Genomic DNA, 24,540 nt, shown 5'->3' with positions numbered 1-24,540 from the left:
GATTGACATAATATTATGAGAATATTGCAATTGTGAGAGTAAATTTACCTTCCTCAGACTAGATTGGATCATTTCAGAGCTCAAATTGCCATAAATATGCAACTAATAAACTTAAGCACAGGTGAATAAACTTTTTCTACAATACAAAGTCAATACATGTACATGAAATACTATAACGAATGTATAGTTAAAAACGCTTGTAAAACTTGTAAAACGGCAGCCAAACAATATGTTGTCTGCTTCCAAAGTGCATTTCGCTGCTCTGGCTGTTCTCTCCATTGTTTCAGACAGGCTCAGTGTGTTTCGACCTCTCTTTTGTCAGCTCTTCTGTTGATTCTCTGCTTGGTTCTGCACTTTTCACTCCGCTCCCTTCGTCTTAACTGATACCTTTACAACAACTGTTTGACAACTGGCCCCGTGTGATTTAGCATGAAAAGTCAGAGTGACCCGCTCCACTGTGGACAGACTAAACAAAAGCAGTGAAGGGTTAATGCTGAGGCCGGCTGTTTGCAGAGGCCCTGGTTTTAATGCATGTTAACGGCACTGGCTCAGTCAGGAACATGAGACATTCTGTGATTCTTTTTTATTTTGCAATCTATTTCCAGAAAAGATGAGTTGTCAGCTGAATGTGGTTTGAAGATGAAAAGAAAGGGGTTTTGATCTAGTTCTGGAGACGTTGGGAGTTTGTAGGATGTTGTTGGGGGGAAATAACAAGCGGAGAAATGGTAACTTGCATAACGACAAGAATGAAAATGTATCACCGCCAATTGCGACAATAGTTCAAAGAATTGCAAGCATGAGAAGTTTTGTTTATCGTTTGGGCACTACTGACAGTTATCTAGAAAGTGCTGACTAAAGTATCGAAAAGGTACTGTATACGGTAAAACGACACATTGTTCTTTTCCTTCTTTTATCTGTTTACGAACTTAAACGCATATTCTTTCTAGAGGTGGCTGGTTGCGTGTATGATTCCGTAGAAACAGAAAGTTAAAACCATACTACTGAATATTTTACCAGGAGATAGATACCATACTGTGGAATATTTAAGCCAAAAGGACCATATTTCCATGGAGAAAGCAAGGAAAACCTTCTTCAGGTTCAGTACGAGATGCAAGCCCGCTCACAGGACAGACACATGTTTTTTTAGAACAATAAAAACATCAAAAATTAAAAAGAAAAAAACACGCTTTGATTTAAAAAACAAGGTGAAGTTTTGACGCGCAGCAGAAAAGCCACCGCATTATTTTCTATGAGGACTGCACACCCTTGTCACGCGCTTGGATTAGCAATTAGCAAAAACATTTGAGTGATCATTTGACCTATAGCATCCCAAGCTAACAACATGAATTCATTAGATTCCGGTGGATGCTGGTGGTGTTGTTCTGTCTGCGCATTAGCTGTGAAAAAATAGGCCATATTGCAAAAAAGTGATACTGTATAAGCTAAATAACAGTTAGCCCGATGCTAACAAGAGCTAAACCAAAAACAAAAGCTAAAATGTAACAAACAGGCCACTCTTTGGGACGTACCTGGTCACACGTAATCTTAACAGAAAACGAGAAAAGTATGAACGACATAAACAAATGTGATATCAGAACTAGACAGATATGAGAAAAGACAGTTTGATGTATTAGCTCTCTATGGAGTAGGTGGCGGTTTTAATTCTCGTTACTGCATTCTCAAAGTGTCACAACAACAACGACAAAAAAAAAAAGTACCTTCAACGGAAACCCACTGTGGCAGGTCCAATCATGTCCCTCGTCCACATTCCTGACATTAGCAAACCTCCAAACCTCCCTTTTACTGGAGGCTCACGCTTCTGGCACCGTGAGATATCAAAGAAGGGATTATAGAAGTGTATTTTCCGAACACAAGAACGCACACTTTGCAGATTAGCCCTGACTGAATGTAGAGGTGTCAGACATGGTGTGTGGGTGCAACTATCTCCAACAACCAAACTGTGAACAAACATTAACTTGTGTCTATAATGGAACATAAGTCAACAGTCCATGCATACACAGGACTTCTAATATCTATACTAATGATGGTGAGATGTGTGCTCAAGCTCAGGATGATTAATAATTCAGCACTTGCAAATTTGTGCTTTAATGATTTGCCTGGTGCAGAACTGGAAGAATGTAAGGCAGTGATCAATGTGTCAAATAATCATTAATAAAGTGATCATAGCATTAAATAACCGATAGCATTTCATAATAACAAGACCATAATCAGCTTTGTTAAAGAATGTACAAAGACGTAATTAATAATGACCAAAAAGTGCATTAAGAATGACAAAGAATTAAGGGTCATCGTATTAAGTAGTTACAAAGCCTGAATCATTAGTAATAAACTATTTGTTCATTATGAATTCAGTCTTATTAATGATAACATGGTTTTATTTAAGAGTTAAGATGATTTCAACTCAAAGCGAATCATTAGTTTAAGTGACAGAAGTTGGACATCTCATTCGAGCTTCAATCTCTGCATTAGAATGAAGAGGGAGTCAGACTATGCAGATAACACCTGACTCAGAGACTGGAACTAGTGAAATGAACAGTGACTCACACGAGAGCAGCTTTTACCGCTGAATGCACAGGATCACATGACTTATTCCAGGACGATATCCAAGACTATTCAAATCACGCAAACCGCATACTAATTTGAATAACCTTATTTGGAGTGGATTTGGGCTTGCTTCAAACTTTATACTTCTAGTATGCATTATATAACCTTCATTTACAACAACCTGATTACATAAAGTGGCACACTTTCTTTTGAAGACATCTTTGAGCAATAAAAACGTCTGTAATTGAAAAAAAAATGCAAGTTGGATTAAGATAATCCGGGTCCTAATCATTAGTGATCTGTTGCCTGTAGGAATATTGTAGATTGTAACTACTTAAATGTGTAAATGTATGTAATATTTGGATTGCTGATGAGGTGCTCCCTCTGCTGGTGATAGGCTGATGGTGTTTGCTTGTCTGTTTTTTGGATTGGCTGCCCTGCACACTGTTAACCTGTTGCCTCTTTGCCTCTGCCCAGACAGAAATGTACTGTGCAATATATTTATGTGCAATGTCAAAAAAAAAGGCAAAACTGTGAAAAACTCCAGGCTGAGCAATAACACACAACTCCATGGAGACAAGCAGGCTGCGAACTTCAATCGAAAAGTGACTGGTTGCACCTTGAAGTCCTGCTTTTTTCATTGCGTCACGTCCATCCTCCCATCAATCCTTGCTCTTTTTTCAAACCAATCCCTTAAGTATTCCTTATGCTTGTTGCCATGTTTGTTTTGCACGGAAAGTGGAGACAGGCATCGCGCTTCTCATTTTCGATATTTCAAATCACGCCGCTGTCAGTTGACTGATTGACGCGTCCCCAGCCAGGGTGCCCTCCAGCAGTTACGCAAGAGTGGAGCGTCTGGTATGCCATTGCAGCATGCATGGCCGGCCCGTATAGCTCCAGACCAAAGCCCCCCCCATGCATTTTGTCTGGCTGAACATTCTCTAATCCCGGGGGTGAGGTGGATGGAGAAGGAGGGGAGGCTGTGATAAGCTGTTTAAGTGTGGACATGGAGAGAAAGGGAGGAGGGGGTACAAGCTTTTTTTAACCTGCCCCGTTGTCCGAGGGCAATTATTTGATGTCTATTTCAGGTCTGTCGGCTTTCAGCGCTGCACACAAGCATCAGGCAAGTCTATGCATCACTGGGATTTTAGGATGATAAAACTTAAAATAACATTAAGTGTCTTTACATTAAATATGAATGCACAAATAGTTCATTCAGAAAGATTCAGGCTTATAAGCACTTAATCAAAGGTTACGGTTATAGGAGTAAGGCTTTAGCGAATTAATTAATTATGAATTAAGTCTTCGTTCATGCTTTATTTAGGCAAATAGATGTGTAGTTATTATAAAGTGGTGACTGTCTTTTTACTCTGTTGGTTTTTTGTTTGATTAGGTATTGAATTGTTTGCAATTGGGAATGTTCATGGCTTGTGTCATAAACCATTCAAATGTGTTGAAACATAAGGGGTTGTCGATTGGTTTCACAAACTATGCATATTTTGAAATGTATTTGTTATAAATGCCTTTCTAAAACACTTAACATGTCGATGTAGTGGTTAAAGCAGTGGTTGAAACCCTAACAAATATCTCATTTCCATCATGGTCGTTCACAATTCCATAATCAAGACTATCTATGGACATGCTACTTATTTGAAAGTGGAAAAAACTGAAGGTCTCCTCTCTCTCTGCTCAGCCATTTAAACGTGGACGACCGGTGTTGATCCGATGCCTGGTCGTTTCTAACCCAAGAAGGACAAAGATTAATCCCCAGAGTTATGTAAGAGTCCGGCAGGCGCGAGGCAGAACCAGCGTGAAGCCTGGAGAGTGGGAGGAACCGCGCTGTGATTGGCTTCTGCCGTTTAAGTCAATAACCCTGTCCCTCCAGACCTGAGCACTTTACCCACAACAGACTCCCGAACGGGCCGGCAGCTGACCGCGGCCCACCTTGCAAACGTAAACACAATCCCGCACGAGCGCTGGGACAACCTTTACAGCCCGGCGTCCGAAATAGAAGCGGAGATGACCCTGCCAGGAGTCGGTGAGGATCTGCTCGTGACTGCTGCACAAATGTGACTGCGCTGGCACAGGACAGAGCATGAGAGCACAGCTGTTTCTTTGCTAAACATTGTGAAGCAACATTAAAACATGATTAAAAGATTTGTAGCATCATTAATTAGCAGGAACAGTCGGGTCAAAAACATGAATGCAACTTTACAGCTAACATTGAGTTATTTAAGCTAAAAGGAATACTTTGCACGGTGTATGTTTAACTTTTTAAATGGTAAAAAGTAGATTATTAAACAGTCAAAGTTGTAAAAAGTTACTTGGAATGTTATTTAACTTCATGGCAATGCACATAAGCTGTATATTTTAATAATAAAGAGTAGAGAAAAGGGACCTTTCCTTCATAAATAGAAAAGTATAAGTATTTTGTCATGTGCATAATTACATTAGTTTTACCATTATTGGAAGACAAATACATAAACACATACAATATAATATAATTGAAATTCTTATGACTATCATCCAACTAGTCCACTCACACAAAACAAATGATTGACACAAATGAGTCTTCAAACCACCATCATTATGTCATCAATCCATTACCAAAACACTTCTTTTTGTTTTGCTGACAATTTCCACAATTCTAACAATTCAACTGCCAAAATACCTCAACAATTCAAAATCCTCTCCCAGCCCAATCTGTTTCAGTTCCACAGTCTGCAAACTCGTTTCTATCCCGCCACACAGCGCTCTTCTCCTCCTCCTCCTGGCATCGCACTCTGCTCCTGTCACAATCCAAAAGAGCTTCAAAGCCTCAAATTCCACTGCACAACTTTTCACGACGACTTTGCGACCAAAGGGATGTTTCAGTTGCAACCAGAAACCCAGATGGCATACACAGAAGTAAGATATTCCCTCCACGTTTTTTGACACTTACCAAAATGTCTCTTTCAAGATAGTCCCGGATAATCCACGCCTTCTAAAATATTCCAAAATGTTGCGTCCAAAACGACACAGAGTAAGTTCCGAGTAGTAGCAATCTGGTCTGCATTTTGCCTGCCGTGCGCCTGCTGTGAGCGACCTGGAAGCGTGTGATCAGCTTCTGGTCATGAGTCCCGCCCTCTTTGCTTCAGGCCGCCGCCCATTCTGGCTCGGCCTCTGTGTAATGCAGTGTTGACTCTTGCCAAGCATTCCAGCGTACGGCAGACTTCCTGCTCCGGAGTTACATCTCACTCAAAGGGTGGAGTGTTCGGGGCTTGTGAATGGGGCACGCATCAGCGCTCGGGTTTAACCTTTCACATAAAGCTTTGGGATAGTATTCACCCAGTGGTAAAAACACAAAAAACGATGTGGAGAAATGACATAACTAATGGTGTTTGTAGTTGACACAGGCAAAATAAGGGCAGTTTTAGGCTGTGATGAGTGAACTTTTTATGCCGTTTGATGTGAGATTACAAACAGGGATAAGTTGGGACGGTGGTGGAACAGGTGAAGCCATATGTTGGAGGCGTGTTAAGCTCATAAGGTTTGGAATGTTAAAGCTCAACAACCAGATGGACTGTCTTCTGGTGCTCTAAGTCCTTAAGAATAGCAACGATTATCGCAAAAAAGTAAAAGTCAAAATGAAAAGGACAAAAACCTAAATTGGATGTGCTCTCGTCATTTTTTGCACATCTAACCAACAAAACAATTCATTTCCACATAGTAACTGCTATGATTTAGAACGTATTTGTAACCACTACGAACTCTTTATGATAGCTACATTTGTATTAGCCTTAATAAAGCATGAACAAAAACTTAATTCATAGTGAACAGATATTGTATTAGGAATTGTTCAGGTAAACCTACATAAACCTTCATAACCCTACATAAAGTGCTATGACAGGTTGGATGACTCATTGAACTAAAATGCAATGCAAATTTTATAGATTTAGGTTTTTCACTTCCTGTTTTAATTGATGACATCGCACTAGAAAATTACTAAAACTACAAACGGCACAACAAAGAGCACATTTTTGTAGAATTAATATTTAGAAGGTCAAAAAAAAAACCTTTAACAACCTGACACTTAATAGATACTAAGCCTATTTGTTTATTATGAATTAAATCTTTGTTTATGCTTTAGTAAGGTTAATTAAGATGCCAAACCACTTTGCTTACCCTAGTTTTTGTCATATAACCGAGCCCTACTCCAATCTCAAATGAAAGAATGGCAAAAGATTGGCTTTTACAAAGACAAATATTTATTCTATATCCATCAAATAAACCTTGATGCAAAATTACGATTAAAATCTTTCAGGGCCTTTCTAGTATTGTTGTAATGCATTAGTCCCTTTATGAACACAATCTGTCTCTGAACTCACAGAGGCAGAAGTGATCACGTCTTAGTCAGTGGCATTTACCATGAGCGGCTGCCACCTGTCACCAAACACTGACCTTTCCTGTTCACACCTACATGCTGAAAGCGGACATCCATTCCTCGGATCTGACGCGGCGCTGGGGTCGCAACTCGTGACGGGACAAAATGTGCAAATGTCCGTGACCGCGGCGACATCTTATTGCTCTAAACTAAAGGCAGTGATGGGGGGAAGTGAAACCGACGCAGGGTTCGGATTGTGCAAAAGAATGAGATTATGAATGTTGAGGCTTTAAATAGTTAATAATGTCTATTTTTATAGAACATTTTGAACTGTGGCTCGTTTGGCTATTGGTGGGAAAAAGTGAATAAAATAGTGTGCGAAGCTTGTTCCTATCAGTAGATAAGCTGCTGACTAATGCATGTTTTCTTGTGAACAGTCAGTGAATTGTTCTGGTTTCCAAACACTTGTCTGGCAATTATCCAAATGAAAAAATAAATAAAACACAGACAAATTCACAGGTTTTAGAGAATTCTAATTAATTCCAATATCAGCACATCTTCACAAGCCGTTATTCCCATTAGAATTTGGTGACAATTCAAAACCCTGCTTCAGTCAGGCACACTAGAAGGATTTCAATCATCTAAAGCTCTGTTTATTTAATGGTGCACTGTGTAACCTGCCTGTATCCATGGATACGTTTTTGATTTGCCTGGAATGTGCCACAGTATGGCATTAAACATATCCAACTTGTATTTATTCATTTAAAACTGTGTCTCTTTAAAACATGCATTTCATTTTGATAAACTCCTCCACAGGTCTGATCATGTAACATATGGCGGCACCTGCTGGTCTCCATGGAGATTAATGCCACGCTGTGGAACATTTCAGGTTTCACACCAAATTTCCGGAGCTGAAAAGACTCAGATCCACCCTGTGACATCATGATGTGGCATTCCAGGAAGTGCTTTGACGTTTCTGATCCGTTCTTTCACCAGATGTATTCACTTTCAGTGCTTTCCAGGAGGAATTTCAAATCTGAAGCTATGAGCAATTGTTGTTAGCCTTGTTTGAACTCACTTTTACTTTTTATCCAAACACAGACTATACTATTTTAAGCTGTAATACACAATCTACAAAAGCTAAGGCATTAAAAGTTGTTAAAGCTTTGGGAACACTGCAATAACATCTTACTAAACCCTATTTCATAATGAAAAAAATAGTTTATTAACGATTCAGGCTTGGTAACTACTTAAGTAATAACTCCTTAATAAATAGTCACCAAGCCTGAATAATGAATTATTCCTTTAATAAAGTTTAAGAATAAACTCGAATAATACTATAATGATGATACTATAATTAGCTTTAATGAAACATGAACAAATAATTCAAACTAAATGTAATTCATAATGAACAAATCGTTCATTAAAAATTGTTTAGACTTAGTAACTAATACCAGAAACAACTAAAACAAACCTTAATTAACTATTTGTAAATTATAAATGAAGTCTTTGTTCATGCTTTATTAAGGAAATAGAATGTGCAGTTATTACAAAGTGGTACCAAAACACATGCATAATATTAAAGTATTTGTTAGGAGCTGGCATATAATATTAATTATAAACATACATCATACTTCATATGATACTCTATTATAAATATTCCTAGTTGTCACTGTAGGCAGAATAATCATACTATTAATAACACCATATTGCACCAGAATTGCAAAAACTACAGTCAGCATTTTTATGACATATGACATATGCACATTTTCCGCTCCCTCTCTAATAACTTTATAGTGAGGACATGTCCCCAACTTACATCCCTGTTCCAGCTTGTATCCAGTTTCCTGCTTTGGCTCAGCTCAGGGTTTGAAGCTCTCCAGACTCGGCCCATTTACCGACTGCCGGGCGGATCACATCTCACTACGACTTCACTCAAACCACCACGAGAGGGGATCGAGTTCAGCCCTCCGGCGGCTGCCAGTACCGATACAAAGACGGAGGAGCGAGGCATTTCTGGTCAGGGCACGTCTGAAACCAGAATCTGTGCGTCTTTAAAAGCTGGAGGAAATCCCGCCGGACCCGCGGTCTCTTCCTCCTGTCACAGGCGGTTTAGCCCCAGAGTCATTGATCGGTACAATCCTGTTCTCTGATGATGTAGTGCACATAAGGGTCAAAACGAAGGCTGTAAATAATGGAGAGAAATGGCTGATAATGTGAGGCAGTTGGAGTAGTGGGTTAAGCATTTGCCTGTAAACCAATGAGTAACTGGTTCTATTCTCGCCTGAGTACATGTTAACGTGGGATGTCTGCGTAAATCGCATTACGCATTCTTGTCAGGGGCGGTTATACGAAGGGCATCTGATGTAAAATGGACCCAATCATAACAGGATCATTTCAGGAATAATCAAAGACAGACAGAGTTTAAAATGTGGCACTTCAAAGGATACATTTGTCCTTTTTGGGATTTATTGATTATGTTATAAGTAGGGGTGTGCCAAAAAAAACGCTTTACCGTGATACTAAATTTGGTGATACAGTATCGACATCGTGGGCTGCTGTATCGATATCGTCATGAGTCTTTTTTAGTATAATTTCCCGAATGATTATAAACGCATTTGACATTTTGACTGTTTTGATGATTTAAACGGTGTATTCCATTCTGAGTTTGTGCATGTCGTGGTCTAAGAAAGAAAAAACATTGTTAAATGTATTGGGGTTTTTTAAAATTGGGATATATCGTAGAATATCATGAGCATTATATCGATTATCGCATGCATCGCAAAATCGTGATATTATCGTATCGTGAGCCGCGCATCGCCCCGTGATTCCTCGTTATAACATTGTTCCCTCATCAACACACAGCTCTAGTTTGCTTCATTCACACTAGTTTAATGAATCCTGTTTAGTGAGTCCTCTTCCCTCTGAACCTCAGAAAACACTCGGTTCTAAATGTCCCATAGCTTGTGCTTCAGAGATCTTCTGTGCTGCTTTTAAGTCCGTAAATCATCGACAAACTCATTGTGAGCCTTTCTGCATCGCTTACATTAGCATGTCGGGGCAAGCTAGCTTCTGTTCAATGCCTCTGTTGCCAGTAGGTGTCAAGAGCAACCTTAAACACCATTAACAATACACACAATGCATTATGACACTAGCACTTTCTAATTTGAATTGTGCTTATTATTTAAAGATTGTTCGGGGTTCAAAGATTTGAATGGACATGACATTTGCGCATGTGATGAGATGAAACTGGCAAATGATCATGAGCCGGGATTCAAACTCACAAACTTGCAGTGGAGGTTTCACAAACTTGCAGTTCTGGGATTGAATGTAATATACACATGACCACAGTTGAAAAGAAATGTTGGCGCTGGCACAATACGAGAAAAGGGAAAATATCCTCTTTTATTAAATGTGAGCTGCACAACAATGACACACGAGTGACAAAACACTGGTAATGCATCTTCCATTGAAATGAGCGCTGAGTGAAGCGCTGTCAGACAGAAGTGTTGTGGCACCGCTGTCACTTCATCCTCCTCGTCACTCACACGGGGCAATTTATATGACCTCCAACTCCCTCTGACTTCAGCGCCATGACATTTGGAAATATAATGTCAATGAGGCAATATGTCACCATTTCTTGAAATATTGAGCAACTTATGTGACAGACAGAAGTCACGTAAAATGGGTGTGGACATGACTTTTTGAGCCAAGGAGACTGACTTTTCCGTGATTAAAAGTATATGGTAACATTGGTGACATTATATGTAATGCCATGACATGAAATGCACTTTTAATGTGGCAGAATGGCTAGAATTACTGTCTCACAGCAACGGAGTGGGCTTGTAGTGTCATTCATAATAAAGCACTGGATTTTGACAGCTTGTCTAGATATTTCATCAGTATCGGTCTGAAAAATGTGTATTTATTTGTCGCTGATATTTTTTCTGAGCTGTATCATCATTCCCAGTTTTCCCCCAGTGCCTCAGATGTGTCTCTAGTCAAGAGTCTAATGATTGAAAGTAACATTAACATACATTTGTGGGCCTTGCTATGAATTTGAACTATGAATACCGGTGTCATTAGCGGTGTCATTAGCCACAGCAGCAAGTCATCCATGCATTGGATCATCTCATCAAGAAAAAACGATAAAATGCTTGTTTTATTCCAAAAGGTTCTTCTTCCAGACCTTCAGACCAGTACTTGTTTTGTTTGGTGTTGCTGTGTCGTGTCTTGCCGGCTGGTTGTTTTGGTTGTGTCTTGGTTCCTTCCTTTCGTAGTACACTCAACCGAGACGAGGGGCCGTTTTCACTTCCTCACACTTGTTCCTCTCCCAGAAGGAAATCAAGAAGCCAAAAGACAATGTAAATCAACCAGCAAGACACGTGACAGCAACATCACGTGACTCTTCATTCCTTTCACTAAGATCCAACATGACAGAAGCAAGCATCAAACTCAAATTGCAGTGCTGAGTCTCTTAGCAGCAATGTCTTATTCTATAACTGAGTGAGTCTAGTGACGTTTCAGTGATGTGGTCATTTCTCTAGACGCAAGCTCCAGGTTGAAGAAGTTACTATCAATACTTCATAAAAGTCAAAGTGATAACGAGTAAAAGTCACCACAGTTTGAACTGGCCTGTGCGCACGAAAATAAACCTTCTAGAGCAGCTTTCAACCTCAACCATGCACTCAATATCATGTTTCTTATATTTATTAGCAGTTCTTTCCATCTAAATCATCTAAATATTGATCTTAAGTTATATTGATATTGATTGAGCTTTTAATGTTTTTCCTTATCATCAGAAGTTGTATTTTGATACTGTGATCCTGTTTTGTCCTACAACTGAAGCTCGAGTGCTCAGAAAATCACCGTTTTCACCTACCCCGTATCCCCGCCCACATCCCTCGGACTCGGACTCGGAGTGATACGTGTATGTACAGAGGGTTATCTTATCTGTTAACATGCATACATTTTTGAAACATAACACACTGGTCGCTATAGCATCACTGTACAAGCTCATTATGCACTCCATATTGTCCGAGTGCACTCCTCTGTACCGTATGCGCTTACTAAACACTTTTTCTCCTCCGCTGCCACCTTGGAGCATTAACTTTAATCTCCCCATACCTGCGAATCCCACCGGAGCATCCCACATTCTCACCTTGGCACTGTTGAAAAGGTCACGCGTAAATGGGACCAGGTTTTTCTGGCCCGAGTTTGAAGTGTTGGCGACCCGGCTGTCGGGATCAGGACAATCTCGGGCCCTGTGCGGGGGCCGTAGGTGTGTTATGCAACGCTAATGCATGAAAAGATCACTGTTTCCCGGACGCCCACAAGAAGGGCGCTTGTAAGGGATCCAGCCTGTGAAATGGCCGCTTTGAGGTGCTGAAAGGAAAGGTCTAACTTCTAACAAAATAGTCTTAGTCTTTTTTGAGAATGGTAAAAACTAAAGGAGTGGACATAATTTGAGAGAAGTTTGCAAATTATTTGGTAATCACTATTACTCAACAGAAAATATATCATTAATTGTGAGAATTTGTCAAAATAAGTCATTTCAATTCAATATACACTGCAAACGAGTAAAGAGCAAAGTATGACAATATGTCCTATTTTAGTTGCCTTATAAAAGTATAAATAAATAAAAAGATTCAAGCAAAAAAAACATAAATGTTAAGTACTTTTATATCTGGTTGTTTGTGTCTTAATTACTTAAACATTCAGAAAGTTTGATTACCTAAAGCTAGAGGAATTGTATGGGACGGAAATACAAGTGTCAGTAATTATGATTCATTGTTAAATTGTGATGTTTCTGAGCACAATAATAATCATAACACCACGTTTTGATATCGTGACGTCCGTATTGCAGAGTCATGTTCAAAATTCAAACTCAGAATCAAGTTTCTTTCAGTTCAACATTTCCCACAGCCTTTAGCTTAACATCTTCTGCTAATGCTGCACTTTGGCTGCTGCAACTTCCGTCCAGCGGGACAAATAACAAAGTCGGTATTCTTATCTTGTATTTCTGATTACAAAAACGCTACAGAGCCGCAAAGATACTAATGCTGTCTAATCACAGACATCCAATGCTAAAGGCGCAATATCTGATAGTATTAAACTAATCTACTTCAAATTAAAGAGCCCAGATATGTTGTAAAAGCCGCTGTGTGCTTTCTGTATCTAACTATAGAGAATTTAACTCTCCCAAAAGCAGGAAGTGCGCTGTTAGCATGCTAGTTGTGGTTAGCTATAACGTGACGGCAAAACTCACTTTGGTTTTTGAAATTTGCGAAAAGCGTTTATAAACTGAATAATTAGGATGTACAGCATACGAGAGAAATGGAAGAATACATAACTAACTAGATCTGTTTTTCACATTTTTAGGACACTAGAAAACAGGTAAAGGTGTTGAAGTTCCCATTTAAAAGTGCACCTGAAGAGTAAAAACATAACAGTAAGTGTCAAAGCGTTACATTTTGTGATTTTGATAAAGGTTTTGTGCTGATCGTTGGCCAACAGAAGCCATTCAAATCAGATCCATGTATATATAATGTGATAAAGTAAAGGTAAAGCTGTAAAAACTACTGACGTAAAGTACAGTACTTTTACCTCCTGTACTTTGTTACTTTCCATGTGCTATAAAACAAAGTAATAAATACATCTGTTCTTATTTCTCATTTTCATTGAGACCTCTTTTTTCAAACACCGCAGACATCCAGACTTTCAAAAAGATCCCATCAGATGAATTGTTGGTTGCTGACGATAAGTTCTCGCACAATTCTATTTCCCTTTAATAACTATAAACACGAAGTAAAGCTCAGGAGGAACCGCTGTTTACTTCTGCCGATAAGAGAGGCAGCTGCAGGTGATAAACGCCTGTTTGGCTGAAGGAAGCGTTCAAGCGTCTTACCTGCTCCTGGGCAGGAACATGGACTCCTTGATGAAGACGGAGCCGGATAAGAGGATGTACCAGCAGCTTCCAACGTCGTCAGGGCTGAAAACAGAAGAAAACAGAAAATGAGAGATGTTCGAGGAGCGTATACGATAAGAAACAGAAAAGTGATTCATCAGACATTGAAAAAAGTGTGTTTGGTCCCAACTATATGGAGTATTTAAACAACAAATCCTATAAAACGCTTTAATAAGAGGTTTATTAAGAGCTTTTTATAAGAGCTTTTCCATAAGAGTGTCTGTTTTTTGTTTATTATTTACTTCTGTACCTACTCTGTGTTGCAACATTGGAAGTTCCCCATTATTATCTTAATAAATTGTTTAAAATCTTCTAGCGTGCAATGCCATATAATATACAATAATACTCATTGTCATGTTTCTGTAACTTTTGCTCATCATGTGACAATTAATCAGTGGATTTATAGTAATTATTGTATTTGGAGCACAAATTACATACAAGGAATTTTGAATAACTTCTTAATCGTTGTTAGTTTTATATATATTTCCTTGTCAAAACTTGAGAAATAAATCTGATTACTGTAACCTGACATTTCAATCATCTGATAATATCATAAATCAGATGATGATCAGATTGTTGGTGTGCATGTAAACCAGAATGATGATTATAATTTAGTTTCACATGACCAAATGCAAAAACAAAACACTAAACCTAAATTGTAATTTCTTCACTCACAGTATAACAATGAGCTATTTTCAAACTTACTTCTTCTTTTTAAATACTACTTTAATTCATTGTGATTATGTCAGAGCACTGCCAGTAGATCATAATTCTTCGAACATGATTCCCCGTCTGTGCAAACTCCCTCGAGCTAAATAAAGATCACTATGTTCTAGCGCGATGAGATAAAAGTCTTATTACGCCTGAGAGAAAGAACTACCAATGAACTGCAGATTTCACGTCCCAATCGCCCACGTTGGAGCCAGACGAGAGGACGTCCGTCTACTCAATAAACTCAATCAACTCAAAATGACCCTCCATCAGGTAGTCGTCTCGAAATACGCCCGACGCATAAACATTCTCCACAATCTTTGGCATTCTGACTGATAATGGCGTCTTCAAAGTGATGGATTTGCACTAAACGGCCTATATTTTACTGCCGGTTTCACTCATTGTGAAAGTCATTACGACTCTTATTCCTCTTACTTGTCCATCTCGCGTCGGGTTTGTCTCGGAGATTATCTAGCGCTGTCGAGATTTGCTCTATCTTCCATAAAGGCAGGATTACCGCCGATGCTAACCTAGCTAGCGTGTGTAAACAAACTCCGCCGAGACGGATAATGGCGGCTAACGCATGGTTTTCATGAACATGCAGCGGGCCGCGGGGCTTAACTGATCGGAAATGGCGTGTAATCTCGAATGTAGGTTGGACAGGAAACTGCTGGCGTGGTGACTCGAGGTAATGGGTGAACGTGAAAGTATTCAACGTGCGAAAAAGAAATATTGTGGTGAAAATGCATCCTCTTTTTGACAGGTGAAGACTAGGAATGGCAGTGGTGTTGTAGGAAAGAGGAAGGAGAACTCTGCTGAAGGAAGTCGTGAAAAAACCTTCATGTGCTGGGAATTTGACTAAACAATATGCGTGTGGTTTTAGCAGGACAGAACTAAATTATGAGACATAATAGCACAGTATAAATATTATGTATTAATACAATTAATGTAACTCAAAGCCTCATGTCAGATAGGGTTATGACTGAAGTTATAATGGTGACTGGTTGGGTCAAAAATGGAAGTTATTGTTTGAAATTAGAGCTGGGTTTCGATTCAAATTTCAAGAATCAATTCGATTCCGATTTTTACGTTTCAAAATCGTTTTTTTTTTCGATTTTCTCAGATTTCATCCGATTCGATCCGATTTCGATTCGATCCGGGGGTTAATGTTATTAAAAATGAAAAATGTATTTGAACCGTTTCCTTCACTTCATAATAATAATCCAGGAGTCCTGAATTATCTTTCTTGAAGGTAGATTGAAGTTCACGGGGGCAAATGTAGAAAATAATTTTAATTTAAAAAAAAAATCTTGGACGTACGAATCAATAATCGGTCATTAATATGCGAATTGATTAAAAGTCGGAAAATCGATTATTTCAACCCAGCTCTATTTGAAACTGTTTTATAAAGTGCTTTTCTCAAATGGATAAGGTGTTTCCTGAAGCGCTCCCGTCCCGCTCACAGTGAAGCTCCTCTGCTCTTGTTTCTACATGTTTGACAGAGATTGATCGTAGACGCGGTGACAGGAGGGCTCGCTCCGAGACCAAGATTCTAGAATATCAAACGGGCTTGATATCGTAGCTCGTCTCTGGTCGTATGACGTTCCAAGTTTAATCTTTGTCCATGTCTCACAGTGAGATCTACAATCCACGATCATGAATCTTGCATCGCAGACGACCAATATCGTGCAGTCGACACCCGGTTTAAGCAGAAGAATACATCTGTGGATTTGCTCTAAATCATTCAGACGCTCTGTTTCTAAAGAATAATGTTGTTTTTTCAATCATAGCATTTATGTAATTACGATTATCATTGAAAATGTATTCATTGCAGAGCCCTAATATCATCCATGTTTTCAGGACAAACATTCTCAAACTTAAATATGAAGTTTTTTATTGATTAGACCAAAATACCTTTCAAGACCAACATTTAACATTTGAATCATCATAGTTTAAAGTGCATCTGACAGGTTTGTACGACTCATTGAGCTCAAATGCAGTTTAAGATAAATATATTTAGAATTTTGCTAGAATAACGAATGGCAATTTTTTTAGGTTTGTAATTTATGACACTATTAATTTATTATTTATTTATCACCCAATTTATTAATTTATTTATTACCCAACAAACACTGGCAAAACTCTTCAAATGTCAAAAATGTTTGTATTTGAGAAATAAAAGTATATGAAAGCAACTTTATTTTGTTGAATTAATGTTGTTTCTTTGTGTAAATTCTGCATCAACTTCCTGTCGTTTTCTATAGATTCTTCAGCATTTTGTCCACAAATACGTACTCGATAAGCGTAAAACTACAATTTATATGTACAACAGATGTAAATACACCAAATAGAAAGTTAACAAAATTAGAAAATACACACTTTAACTTTGTACATTCTAAACACATCTTTAAACAGTGATATTTCTGGTTTCTTGACACCATTTTCAACATTTGCTGAATTATGTTTGTTGTATTTTGTTTTCTAACGTTATGCTAGTAGCCATGCTAACAAGCGCCATCCCAGACACTGGCAAAACTTTATATTTCAACCGCATACTATATCTGCCAGGAGCTATCTTAAGTAGCTCTAGCATAATTACCTGCTAGCTTGGCGGTAACTCTCTGTGTAATTATCTCCGAGTACAACCCATTACAGCGTGCTCATCAGGCCAGAATTAGCGCTACACGCTCGCAGATTTGTGATTAGCACCGAGCACTTTCACCTGGCCTTGAACGGGACGTCTAATTGAAGCTGGGCGGGATCAATAGCCGCACAGACACGGGAAAGGCTAACGTGGATCTTCCTGGAGCTGTTGATGGGTCTTTTCTGTGGCTTTCAGATTCTACAATGTGATGATATTGTACTTTAAGATGGAGGCAAGAGCTGGCTGTCTCAATCGTTCTTAAGCTAACTGTTCATTATTAATTATGTCATTGTTCATGCTTTATTAAGGCTATTTGTGACAGGGCCTAAAGCTTGCTGTACAACAACAAAAATGTTTATGTGAATAATGTACATTTCTGCTTAAATAAATTGGTGAAGACATCATTTATTTAGTCCATTTCCTGTTCAAAATTCACATAATTTGACCTGGTTTATGGTTCGTAGCTCTGGAATTTCTGAGCCAATTTGCATGAAACAAAAACTGGCACAAAGTTCAATGTCCTCTGTCAGATATGGGGTGGATAGTATTGACGAAAAAGATCTCAATAATTTTAGTATCTGGATAACAATTATGTCATCTATTGGTTGAGGCTTAAGTATCAAACAAATGTCAAATGACTGTAAAATGAGCTACAATTTTACCATTCTACCGTTTTCATCAACTCTTTGGCGACGATGTATTTAAACAGATCTCCAAATTTTGCATTTCTCTGATACAGAACATTGACAATATTATTCATATTTCAATCAGCCCACCGCTACCGTCAGCGCAAGGGAACTTAGGCGAACCCAACAAAACATTTTTGGACACCTGATTTCTTTCAAAAGCCTTGACTACTCCTCCATAGTTATTTAGGCTGCTGCACTCCATCTGAAAAAACCTTCAATTTTAGAATTCTTATGGAATAACCTTCTATAACAGAAGTTGCAGCATCGCCTGTTCCTTCTGCCACCCACCGAGATCGCTCCATCTTTCTAATCCTCCTTGCAAGCATCCCGAAACAACACGACGGAGATGTTCAATTATTAATTACTGACTCCCAGATGTAGGAGGAAAACTGGGGAGCCCCGCATATGGCAGAGGAGGGGGTTGGGGCGGGGGGAGGGGGGAGGAGAAGACAACCCAAAAGAAAGTGTGCCATGACAGCGTTGACTGAACTGGGTCAGGAGTACTGGAAGTGTGTTTAGGTTCTCCCCCTCAAGGAACCTTAGAGAAACGGGGTTGTCCCACAGCAGCAGAGGTGAATGAGAGGGTTCCGGGGGCGGGGAAAGGTTAATGAGAACATCAAGGCGTGCGCAAGACGAGTCACATGGTTTCTGATAGAAGCATTAAAGGCGGTATGGACGATTTTTAGGCGATTTGAGAACGCAGGCGGAAGTTCGCATGCCACTCCCCCGTGCGCATGCCACTCCCCCGTGCGCATGCCACTCCCCCGTGCGCATGCCACTCCCCCGTGCGCATGCCACTCCCCCGTGCGCATGCCACTCCCCCGTGCGCATGCCTGCGCATGCCACTCCCCCGTGCGCATGCCACTCCCCCGTGCGCATGCCTGCGCATGCCACTCCCCCGTGCGCATGCCACTCCCCCGTGCTCATGCCACTCCCCCGTGCGCATGCCACTCCCCCGTGCGCATGCCACTCCCCCGTGCGCATGCCACTCCCCCGTGCGCATGCCACTCCCCCGTGCGCATGCCACTCCCCCGTGCGCATGCCACTCCCCCGTGCGCATGCCACTCCCCCGTGCGCATGCCACTCCCCCGTGCACATGCCACTCCCCCGTGCGCATGCCACTCCCCCGTGCGCATGCCACTCCCCCGTGCGCATGCCACTCCCCCGTGCGCATGCCACTCCCCCGTGCACATGCCACTCCCCCGTGTGGACTGATACAACACACACGTGTGTTTGTTTATTAGCGAAACGGAGCGCATCGCATCTCTCGTCTCCCGTAGATTTCCGTCCACTTCTGCGTCAGCTCCAACTGTCTTTCTCCGTCTTCATTTTGCCCCGTACAATGAGGGAACTATATTATGATAGATCAATGCGCTTAGACACGCGGAAACGTGGGATGAGCCGCACGCGGCTGCAGGTGAGCGGCAGGTGCGTTTTATGATTGATACGTGGCAGGAGTAATGATTTATCCACGACACGAGGAAATATGATAAAAAAATTTGCTGAAAAAAATCGCCCATACCACCTTTAATCACAGATGAAACATTGTCAAGTTGCTGTCCTTTTAGTTTCACGTGAGATTGACTTGGACAATTACGTGGGTGTCGTCTTAAGCTTGGATTGGACATTGTAAAAGATCTAAACGAAGAAGCATTGCAGTGTTAACGTGTTGTTTTGAAGGTTTCACGAAAAGCTCTCATGAGAACCACAGCGCGACAATGTTGTGGTGAAAGAAAAGGACTTTTTGAAATTGTCCAGTCAAAACACAGGAGATATTCTTTCTTAAATGTAGTTTGTTCTACTTGACTTGACGTACTGGATTAGCATGCTCAGGCACTTTTCTCCCAAATTGTGTTTCTTCAAATGAAAGGAAATGGTGTCAAGAGCACGCTTTTACGGGAAGTATTTCAGTTGTTTGAAGAAAAGAAAATCTATTACTACTCAATATTGATTTTGATACCACAATTATGACAAAAACACTATTGTTTTGTATGACAATGGATATGTCCAATTTAGTCTTTTTGTAGACTTGCAGTACTTATTTTTACTGAAGTAAAAGATATTTGGCCATCAGAAGAAACGTGTTATTTTCTATCTACCAGTACATAGCCTTTTGATGTTTACTGGGACTTGAACTCAAAACTGTTAGCACAGTTATGGAGACGTCTTGCTAAGTAAGAAAATACTTCCATAAATAAACTGTACGTAAAGAACAGTGACCTAAAATTACACTTAAATACAGTACTTTTTATTTCGTACTTTGGTCAATGCTTTTCCACCTTCAGGGCACACGAAGCGCTTTACAACACTTTCCATACTTAAATCCATAACTGTCTAAGTGGAATGCAGTTGGTTGATTTATAACCAATACAATAAAACACTTAATATCTATACTCTGTGTGTGACAAAACAATATTTTCTTGATTGGACCGTTTCGTCTAAAACACAAAGTCATCCAAGGCTTTGAGTTTATTTCCCAGCCCAAACCTCTCATGCCATGTGAGCGATTGTATGTCGTTTCCAAAGAGCACATGCTTTAACCATCTTGTGCTCAAGTCACCACTATCAGCACTACTATGGTCATTGCTCAACACTATCAGCTGCTGCTTGTTTTAGATGGGGGAAGTCATAAGAAAATGCACTGTATCTATTTCAAGATTTCACACTGATTTCTGAAGAAGCATACATTTCAAACCTCTTTATGTTCCTCTTCTGGTACAATAAACCAGCTCGCCTGATGTATTGACTTGGTTATTACAGTATGGTCTATAGTTCCTGGCACGAGCAGGTTTTTGGAGGGCAGTATTTATGATGCCTGCCGCTGCTGCTGGCACAGAACTGCGCTTTCACACCGCAACAGGGAAATGGAGGCAACTTCCAACAGCTGCTCAGAAAATGCCCCATATCAGCATCATCGGGCTTTGAATGCGTCCCAGCGAAGCACTGGGGGTGTGCCAAATGTGCGGTGTGATTCAAATGACAATATAGTTGTGATTATATTCTGTAACAATATCCTGATCTCGACTCTCCAAAGAAAAATATGGCATAATACATTTAATTAGCTAATCTTCTTCTCTGAATCAAACACTGAACCAATTGCAAGTAAAACATATTTTGGTAGTCATGGAATACAATTTGAACCATAATAAAGGTTAAAATATGGCGACTGAAGGCTTCTAGATAGAGAATTATTGATGAAATAAGAAATTGTTTATAATGTTTGGACATTTTCACTTAATAATGTCAGTGTCCTTGTTATAAAAGTTCTTTATGTAAGTGTTTTAGAGTCTGTATAGTCCAGATAACGATTACCAAAATATGACTATGATTCATCTTTATTGTTGACCAGTCACAATAAGTTGATTAATCGTCGCAGCTCGATGTGAATATGTGAATTGTGGAAGCAGCGCGACTGGCCAGAGCTGCAGCAGATACAGAGTTTGATCTCATGTTGGACCAAAAGCGCGTGAACGAAGACAGGTCGGATGAACGAGCGCCGACCTCGAACAAATCTGCTGTACTTGAGAGTTTAACTGTTCTTGGACGATATGGGTGAGTTGCATTTGCCTGTAAAACATTGAATACTGAATGTACGCATATAAAAGTACCGTTTTATGCTCCATTGACAGTGGTTTGTGACATTTGCACAAACCACTTCAAAATTGGGATTCTACTGGGACGTGACCTGAACTATTACTAGATCTAGACCAATCCAATCTGGGCTCAAACCCCATGTAGGTTAGGTTTTCAGTGCCTTTCAGTGCTACAAGTGTACTTCAGAAAAACCTTGAAAACAGCCATGAATCATAAGTCTACGGATACAAAGATATTCTTCCATTTGACCCATACCATCAAATATAGCTTGAAACAACTTCATAAGAGCTTGATAATAGCTTTTTCTCCATTCCATACCAGCCCCTCGTATCTGCATGTGTCCTCACCCGTACCAACCACACACGATCGTCTCCTCCCGAGTCCGCACTTACATATTAATCTGTTGCATTTGAATACGCCAGCGAGCTCTCGCGCAGACGGCGATACAGAGTTAATGACCCAGAAATTGCCATCTACTTTCCCATTTCTCCTGGAGTCGTTCTGGATAGATATCAGCGGGATGAGGGTGATAGTCGACAGTTTTCCTTCTTGCCGCTGGGTTTATACAGTGGATATCAGCTGGAAACATCCCCAGTGAGGAGGATGAACTGCTGGGATTACGGAGCCAGAGCTAAAAAGATGTTGGCTGACCCGACACATTTTACAATCCCGGGATATCGTTTTCGCTAACCTTACATGTCAGCTCGCACTAAGCCGTCCTCGAACTCTGGCCTCTGTCGAAAATACCATTATTTTTGAGCCAATGATGTGGCGTCAAATGAACTTGGATAATAAAAAAATAAACAATGGCAAACCATAAATGATTCTGTAAAAATCACTGAAGTGAAGTAAATGATGTATGGAATGGATTAAGAGTGTTTTAAAGGTAGTAGAGTGTCTGCCGCCGCTTGTCTCCATGGAGATGTGCCTGAAATGTTCCTCAGTATGGCATTGTACTGATCTATTTGCATGGAGACAAGCAGGTGGTGTAACAGGCAGAGTTATAAGCCAGGTCTGTGAGGAGGCGTCCTCGCTCACGATAAGAAAGCCTGTTTTTCCAGGTGATTTTTGCTATAAAAACCTCTAATCGAATAAATATAAGATAAATATGTTTAATACCACACAAAAAGTTACATATTGCTCCTTTAAATAAATTGATTTTTGTAATTTTCTAGTTCCAACCATTCAAATTGTGATTTTGATTTAGGGTTCTGCAACAAATCGTAATAGTCGACTGTAAAAAAATATATATTGTAATTGTATTTTGATCATTGTAATTGTTATCTGGACTAAAATAGTACAAGATTTCAGATTTTTCTCATGAATGCATTTTATTCATAATTTACACATATTCAGTCACTATATTTAAATATTTTATTTGATTAAAATGTATTTAACTCATCTTAATGCCAGGAAATAGAATTATGATATTGTCACGTTCCACAGGAATATTCCCAGACTTTTTCACATTGTTACTACTCTGCATTTCCATTCTATAGCAAGTCAGTTTTATTTTGCAGATTTCCATAACAGAAGTCAAACTGCTCGGTGAGGTTAACGGTCTGTAATGCAGTCGCTTTTATTACCACAGCTGTTCGAACCATAAATGTTTTAAGACGGAGAGAACACAATCTGACCTACCGCTGTTTAACACCTGCTCTTCTGAAATGTCCATACGCTCATCGTCCATACACGCTCAAACACAACAGACAAACACATAGAAATGATGTCTGGATTTAACTAATTAGCTGCTGTTTGATGCATAGAGCCAGAAGGGTTGTGTTAGAAGTTTGGAAGTAAAAAAAGAAAGATCATAGTGTTTTTTTTATCTGTGTTTAAACTATGACCGGGCCCTACTCAAATGAATGTGATACCATTACGATCCAGCACCATGTTATTAAAGGAGACATATTACGCTAAATCAACCTTAATGAGCTTTTAATCTTGTTGCAATGGTGTTTTCACATCATTCGTTTACTCAAACTTCTATTTTGATTGATGGCTGTATGTTTGAGTTAATCCTGTATTGTCCTGCAACTGAGGCTCGAGTGCGCAGACAATTCATGTTTTCACCTACCCCCTTTCCCCGCCCACATCTCTGCATTTAGCTCCAATTATTTGAAAAATGAAAACTCAAAGTGGTACGTGAAGGGTTCTAAAATGTCAATGTTAATGTCAATTTGCTGCTTGCTACTGGTAAATGTCACTATGAAGAGGCGGGGCTTATCACTTCAGTCGTTTTGAACAGGGTGTCAAAGGAACTGTTTCTTTCACTAAGCCGTTTCAGATCAATATTGTGGTTTACAGTGAACAAAATGAAAAATGATGATCTACTTTTGTTATAGCTCAATACTAAGTACCTGGATAAAAAGTACTATATATCTCCTTTAATACCCAAACGCCTGGCTGTCTCGTGCTCGTTGGTGACTCGGGGCGGACTACATTACCCAGCACAGCTTCATCTGCATTCCTGTTGTCTAATCGGCTCACACAGACCCCGGTGGGCTTCTAATGAGCTGTTGACTCTTTCTCCTCTCACACACTCCCTCTTCTCCCTCCTCTAGCCCCCCAGAGTCCATCACAGAGTTCATTATGGTCGCCGGGCGTGTGGGAGACGTCAGGGAGGTGACAGCAGTTAAACAACGGGTGAGCCTTTAACGCGTGGTGGAGGTGGAGGTGGAGGAGGTGGTGGTGGTGGTCTAGACTGGGAGAAGTCAATAAACAGAGCTGTTCAATCACAAAGTCGCACTGCAAATAGAGAAGTGTGTCCCAGCTGAGAGTCTGATGTTATCTGTGGGGATTTGTTTGATTCTGTTCTGTGATACTGCATACCAGCTGTGAAGGCTCAAATGTTTATTTCTATGAATTTATATGACCTGACCTTTTTATAATGTCTCTTTATCTATTTATTCATGTATTTATTTGTTTACGTGTGTGTGATTTATTTGATAGAACACTCATCTTCCGGGGGATGTGGCCTTATCTATCTCCATGGAGACGAGTGTTT

The 24,540-nt window shown here is 39.9% G+C and overlaps 1 protein-coding gene across 1 annotated transcript in view; it reads right to left on the bottom strand.

Annotated features, from left to right (window-relative positions):
• LOC140355601 (rap guanine nucleotide exchange factor 6) overlaps positions 1–13,993 on the bottom strand; it is a 39,812-nt gene extending 25,819 nt beyond the window's left edge. Inside the window, exon 1 of the mRNA XM_072440267.1 lies at positions 13,836–13,993. Within this exon, the coding sequence (XP_072296368.1) occupies positions 13,836–13,993 (158 nt within the window). The remainder of the gene's footprint in view (positions 1–13,835) is intronic.
• Positions 13,994–24,540: the final 10,547 nt, after the last annotated feature.

Source organism: Eucyclogobius newberryi, unplaced genomic scaffold, assembly GCF_026437365.1.
Source record: "Eucyclogobius newberryi isolate DKJ021-1_F unplaced genomic scaffold, fEucNew1.0.hap1 SCAF_119, whole genome shotgun sequence".
Classification (NCBI taxonomy): Eukaryota; Metazoa; Chordata; class Actinopteri; order Gobiiformes; family Gobiidae; genus Eucyclogobius; species Eucyclogobius newberryi.
The sequence above is the reverse complement of the archived record's forward strand: the minus strand, read 5'-3'. Positions and strand labels throughout refer to the sequence as shown.